Below are 6,553 nucleotides of genomic sequence, written 5' to 3'. Positions count from 1 at the left end.
CTTAGAAAGAAAAGAATCTTTCCACTAATACTTGTAATCAAACCTGGATTTTCTTTTGTCTGCATTGGATGGCTGTTTCTATTCAAGGGGGAAAGCAGGCATGCTGGGGTGACCGTATATAAAACACACTGAACATGATATGTCATCTTTTTATGTGGAGCAAATTCCCACTGAAGTTTACAGCATTTTCATTTATAAAGCCTTTTAAGCGGCTACACAGAAGAAAGCATGTTATTTGAGAATTACACAATATAAAAATGCATCTTTGCATAGACAGGTCACTTTTCAATACATTTCTTTTTTCTGGGGTCTTGCTAAGGATAAGTGATTTGGGCATTCTATAGTCCTAGAGGTAACTGGAAAACTGACACGAATCTACCAAGAAAAATTAAACATCTGTTTTGAAAAAAGTCTCTCTGATGCCAAAAAACTAGGAATTTTGTTTTTTATGAAAAAACATTTCAGTGAAATTTATTTTTTATTATAGATTATGCAGTAAGCAGGAGGCAGTTATCCCACATATACACATTATATGCAGCAGTTTTGGTCACAGGGCATAGATCTCTCTGTTGCTTAAGATCCAGGGTGCCACTGGGAACTGTTGTCTTCCTGAGAGTGGATAAAGCACAGAGCTAGGAATTAGGAGATGAGGTTCTAGTCCTGGCCCTGCCACTGATTTTCTATGTACTTGAACAAATTGTATGACCTGGGTTTGTCCATCTCATCTGTAAAACGGGGATAATACTCACCTACTTCACAAAGGTACAGAGGTTTAATTTATTAATGTTGGGAAACATCCTCACATGGCAGGTTCTACAGAAGTCCCAGCTCCAGTGTCCTATGCTTTATCCATTCTGCAAGGAATGTGATTTTTGGGAGAGATATAATCATCGCCAATAGTTTCCATACACCTTAAAGAGGCATTTGTGAAGTCCCTAAATATGCTCCCACACCAAGGTCTGTATTCTTAGAATGATGCTTAGCAGACCTTACCCTGCTATGACTAATCCCTGCTCCTATGTGGAACCAGAATGCTTCTACCTTTTTTTGCCTGGCAATTGTTGCACATGGTGAGAGATCTGCAACATTTATCAAACTATACATGTTGCATCTGTTCCTTTGCCTTTCTCCTTCTAGTAAAATGTGTTTTCCACCCTCTTTTCTATGTGAGGCGATACGGGACAGATTACCTGTTATATACTGTTTGGCACAGTGTATAAATAATGATTCTCTTAGAAAGGGTCAGAAGGACAAGAACAGGCGGTGTATAGACCAGAAACAGCTTGAGATGATGCACCATAGGTTTTGAGAACAAAATATTTTATTTCTGTCAATAAAACTATAGTTTACAGTAGTATTTACTAAATAAATTATATAATTTCTCTTTTACAAGCAATAAACTAAATCACACATTTCAAAGACAATGTATGTACACAACATAAGGCCTTATTATAAATAGCTTTTTTCTCATTTCACTAACAAACAGTGAAAATATCTTTAGAGGCTATTGTCCATAAAGTAAGTGCAGACATTTACATTAATCCTTGTTTGAAATCAATTTGGACTTCCAACAATATGGACCTAAGTAATTATGATTCCAGGGGAGAAAAAAGTGGAATTAATTTTATTTACCACTGTATTGATGATGGATCTTTAAATAGGTAAAGCAGATTACATATTTTGCTTGTACACAATCACTGAATACATGCAAATGAAATCATGAGAGTCAATAGGAAAATATCACTTTCAAGTCCAAAAAAGGTGATTGGCACTAGTATAGAAAGCATCTTAAATACAGTTTATGCAGTTCTTCACAGTTTAGCAAGCAACAGCACATGATAGCAAAGTGTGGAATGTTTCATGTCACATCTGTCGAGTCTAGCTATCATTTCCACGGTTCAAGGTTCCCATGACATTTCTCAGAGATAAGTTCCATCGATTATTACTCTTTGTCTATTAGGCTCAGCAAATTCTTCTCTTTAAATCAGGAGTGCAGAAAGTGCTCTTTATCAACCATGGTCACTTCTTATCCACTTTTACTTTGATTTTCTTTTATTCCCTATTACTGGAAATAGAAAATAATTTAAGAGGTCAGGAGGTTTTGTTTCTTTATTCTGCACTTTATAAAATAGTAATTGGATAAAATCTCTCTCTGTGACCAAAAGCACCCCTGTAGTCACACCCTACACATTATTGTAATAATCTTTGTGCAAAATATGCCTTGCAAGGTATCATTCATAAACTAGTAACACACTGATCATGAATATTCTTGTGTAATGTATATACAAAATGTATACGAAGAATTATGAATAGTAAATGAAATAACAACCGTGTTTACCAGTCTATCTGGGGAAGGAGTAAACTTGTTTCTCAGAGACAAAGGACAAGCTGACACCTCTAGCCAGGTGTCAAAGTTGGTTGGTAATCACCTGTCAAGAGGGCATTCTCTGGCAACAAAGGGGGACAAACAAATCTATATGCATCGGCACAGTTGCAGGGAACATGTGGTAAGGATTTACCTTGAGCCAAGTCTAGCTTGTTAAATTTTAGCTACTAGGAAGCATTTTATCTTGATTTTTCTTGTAACCATTTCTGACTTTGATACCTTTATATTTGTACTCACTTAAAACAACCTATTTCTGTAATTAAATACACTTGTTTTAATTTTAATCTAAACTAATCCGGTGTTGTGTTTATACTGAACTGTTTGGTAACACCACTTAAAGTAGCAAACTGTTGAAAATTGACCCTTTACAAGACAACAGACCTTTAATATCCAGACTGTCCAGGACAGGGGATGCAAAGTGCAACACACATTTTTTGGGAAAATTTGGGACAGAGTGTGTCGGCCCTGCAAGTAGTAACCAAGTCTGTTGGAAGCTAGAGTTTGACTGGTGTGTTGCTGAGAGGCTGTTGGGATCAGAGTGGCTGGACCAGGGCTGCAGCTATATAGAGACACTACACAATGTTAGGCTGTTTGTGAGTGGCCCTGGTTGGGAGCTACAACAACAAAGCATTGTGAGGCACTCAAGGTTGCCGATTGCAGCCTGGCATGAGAGAGACACCCTCCATCTCCACGCTTCAGTAACTTGCAGTATAGTTCTGCAGTGATCCTCTTTTTTTTTTTTTAAATTCACATGCATAGTATTATCTTCTCCCCTGTAAAATAGTATCCCTCTTACATTTATGTCTGTGAATATTGATATACTTAATACATAAAACCAATATTTGCTCTTGCAAGATGCTGGGCAACCTGGATATCACTGAAGTCAGTGAAAGTGAAGGGCATCAGCCAATCACACGAGGCATTTATAACCTTGTAGGATTGATCAGCTCCTTAGAATGCACCGGGGGCAAAATCCTGGTCTCACTGAAGTCAGCTACAAAACTTCCATTAACTTCAAAAGGACCAAGATTTGGCCCTTAGAAAATAACTAAATATACATTCCTCCAGGTGTAGGTTTTCTTATGGAGCTGTAAAGCCTCATGAATAATTAACGCATATGTAAATAATAAAGCTACAAGAGTCACTCATAATATGACCAATGAACATGACATTTAAAATTATATAACAATTACTCTATTCTATAATATTACTGGAGAAACTCATTTCTATAGCACAAATTTTATTTTTAATATTTCTGTAGGATCAGGTGTGTCTATATTGGGCACTTAAATCAAGGTCAATTGGATCCCCAACAAACTTCTAGAAAAACCAGGGAAGACTATAATTGACATCACTAGAATTTCTAAAGTGAAAAAAACCCAAACCAATCCAGACTCCACTTTAAGAACTTCTTTGTACATCCAAATAAAGCACAGAGGGCACAAAAGCCTCATTTTTATTAAACTCTTTTGTAGGTCACTGTTAACTTTAGTTCCAGATAAAGGTATTTAATTAACCTTCAAACAATTCAAGAAAAGAATCTAATCTTGGCAGTGGAGGAAAATGAAAGCTCCTCAGGCATTCTGAATAGCTTCTTATTTAGGAAAAGGCAACCAACAGATAGAAATCATACATTTATTTTAATTAGCATTTTTGGTATCTGGCACCAGGCATATGATCCACGTTACACTACTGCAAACTTTCAGAACTGTGATTCAGTTGTACACTGGAAAATGGTGCAAGCAGGATTTTGTAATCAGTTGCTTACTGAATAGACTGAACATATATATCCTCATCCTCAGTGTTTGGACATGACGTCCTGGCCATGGCAGGCTATGCTGCAATATGTGGGATGTGGGTTCAGTATGCAAAGTAATTTACTATGTAAAGTGAAACTGCTGAATAGGTGACTAGAATGAATTTGAGTGGATGGATGAAGCGGAACTGATGACTGAATAGAAGGAATATATTTTGATGACTGAGTGAAGTGAACCTGACAAATGGATTTTTTTTTAAATCATCAATTTTGCAAGAAGACAGAGCTACATAAATCACTTTGTTAGCATGTTTTCATGAGACCAGGATACATGAAGCACAGTTTTCCCATTGATAACTGAGCTAGTGTGTGGCTGAGGGGCAGGGTCTGAGTGGCTATTGTTACATCTTTGGAAAGGGTACAGTATGCATTCTCTCACCACACCAGTTGAACTCGGGCTCCGCCCTCACTTCTCCTCAGAGACCAATAGCACTGCTGGCACTTGCTTTAAGCGGTTCCTGTACTGTACTCTCTGCAACTGTGACTAGCTTCTCCTTGCTCGTTCTCACATCCCTGACCTGAACAGGCTAGTCACAACTGAGCCCTAAACATTTAGGAAAGAAGCTGCACACAGTTTACAAAGTGGAAGGAGGAGGATTGACAGAACTGTAGTTGGACATGACTACAGACTGACAGAATTAGTGCTGTGTCACAAAAATGATGCTCATGGTAGTGAGAAGAAAGGCAATTGGGCTGTAGGGAATTGCTGTCTGGAATGCCCCACTCTGGGACCAACCATATGCACCTCATTTCAGGCAAAACTCCCATCTTCAATGTTCAGGAACTGTTTCTCTTTGAGCAATACCTACGGTGCAGTTGTTGGAGTGACACTGAGGGCAACCAGAGAAGCACCGTTTCCTGCCCATATTGATAATGAATGAATATGGTCATGGCGATCAGAGCTGAGATCTTTGATGGGAAACGCATAACAAGACAAAAGTGACTGACAGCTACAATGGGCGAAACACTGAATCAAATAATGAGTTTGTACTAGCCAGGGTTTGTTATGTAATGGATTTAGAACGTGCTCCATCATTTGAGCATATTTTTGTGCTATTAATTTTTTGCATGCATTCATTCCTCAGTAAATTGATTTCCTCATGCAGCACATTAAAAAGCCTCAGGGCGCTAATAATTTATGGTTTATTGAAATTTACACAGGCTTTCTAGCACTCGAATCACTTTGCTAATGTGTTAATTGTAACCTGAAGTACATTCACATTTAGTAAAGCACATTTTTCTTGTATCTGACTTTGATACGCAGAGAGATGGATGTGGTTATATTCTTTCTTAACTTAAAATATGTCCCGTGGTCCAAACTCTGCTCTCAGATGCCCCGGTATAACTTCAGTGAAAGTCAATGGCAGCCATGCACTCATATTCAAAGGACAAAATTAGGACCTGTGTATTTCAAAATGAACATTTTCCTTTTTAAAAAGTGGCAGTAATAAATGGATAAAATACTTTCAATCATATTAGACTACAAATGTGTACTCCATTTTAGATGCCATTGCAACAATAGATGGCAGTATTGTGGGGTTTTGGGGTCGTCCCCCCTCAAAGGAAGATAATTTTGAGGTCCTCCATTTTTGGGTTCAGAGCCTTCGACACCTTGGGCCTGATCTTCAGGAGGTACTAAGCATCCACAGCATCAGTTGATTTGTCAGGACTGGGTCCACTCCATACTACCCAACCTCCCCAATACACACCTTAGGATTCAAAGTCATTTGTTGAGATTTAAAGGAGGGCTCCAGATGCTTTTGTGTTCAGTTCAAAAAAGCTTCTGCACAACACTGACAATGTCACTTAATAAACAGGGGAGCTTTGGACAATATTGTCCATAGACATATACACTATCCCTGGAATGACTGGATGTGGAGAAAGCTACTAGAGGGGAGGCTGTTCTAGATTTGATTTTGACAAATAGGGAAGAACTGGTTGAGAATTTGAAAGTGGAAGGCAACTTGGTTGGAAGTGATCATGAAATGGTAGAGTTCACTATTCTAAGGAACGGTAGAAGGGAGAACAGCACATTAGAGACAATGGATTTCAAGAAGGCAGACTTTAGCAAACTCAGGGAGTTGGTAGGTAAAATCCCATGGGAAGCAAGCCTAAGGGGAAAAACAATTGAAGACAGTTGGCAGTTTTTCAAAGAGAGACTTTTTAAGGGCACAAGAGCAAATTATCCCACTGCGTAGGAAAGATAGGAAGTATGCCAAGAGACCACCCTGGCTTAATCATCTAAAATTCAAAAAAGAGTCCTATAAAAAGTAGAAACTTGGTCAAACTACAAAGGATGAAAATAAACAAATAACACAAGTATGTAGGGACAAAATTAGAAAAGCCAAGGC

At 38.2% G+C, this 6,553-nt stretch overlaps 1 protein-coding gene across 3 annotated transcripts in view; it reads right to left on the bottom strand.

The window, feature by feature from the left end:
• Nucleotides 1–1,346: 1,346 nt before the first annotated feature.
• PIP5K1B (phosphatidylinositol-4-phosphate 5-kinase type 1 beta) overlaps nucleotides 1,347–6,553 on the bottom strand; it is a 153,467-nt gene continuing 148,260 nt past the window's right edge. For 2 of the 3 annotated variants that reach the window (XM_045021319.1, XM_045021321.1), the window contains exon 15: nucleotides 1,349–2,065. In XM_045021319.1, the coding sequence (XP_044877254.1) occupies nucleotides 2,063–2,065 (3 nt within the window). In that variant the 3' untranslated portion in view covers nucleotides 1,349–2,062. Of the gene's footprint in view, nucleotides 2,066–6,553 lie in introns of all 3 variants that reach the window. The other variant, XM_045021322.1, reaches the window with a different exon arrangement.

This window comes from Mauremys mutica, chromosome 6 (assembly GCF_020497125.1).
Source record: "Mauremys mutica isolate MM-2020 ecotype Southern chromosome 6, ASM2049712v1, whole genome shotgun sequence".
NCBI lineage: Eukaryota > Metazoa > Chordata > Testudines > Geoemydidae > Mauremys > Mauremys mutica.
Note: the sequence above shows the minus strand (reverse complement) of the source record. Positions and strands in the feature narration are given on the sequence as shown.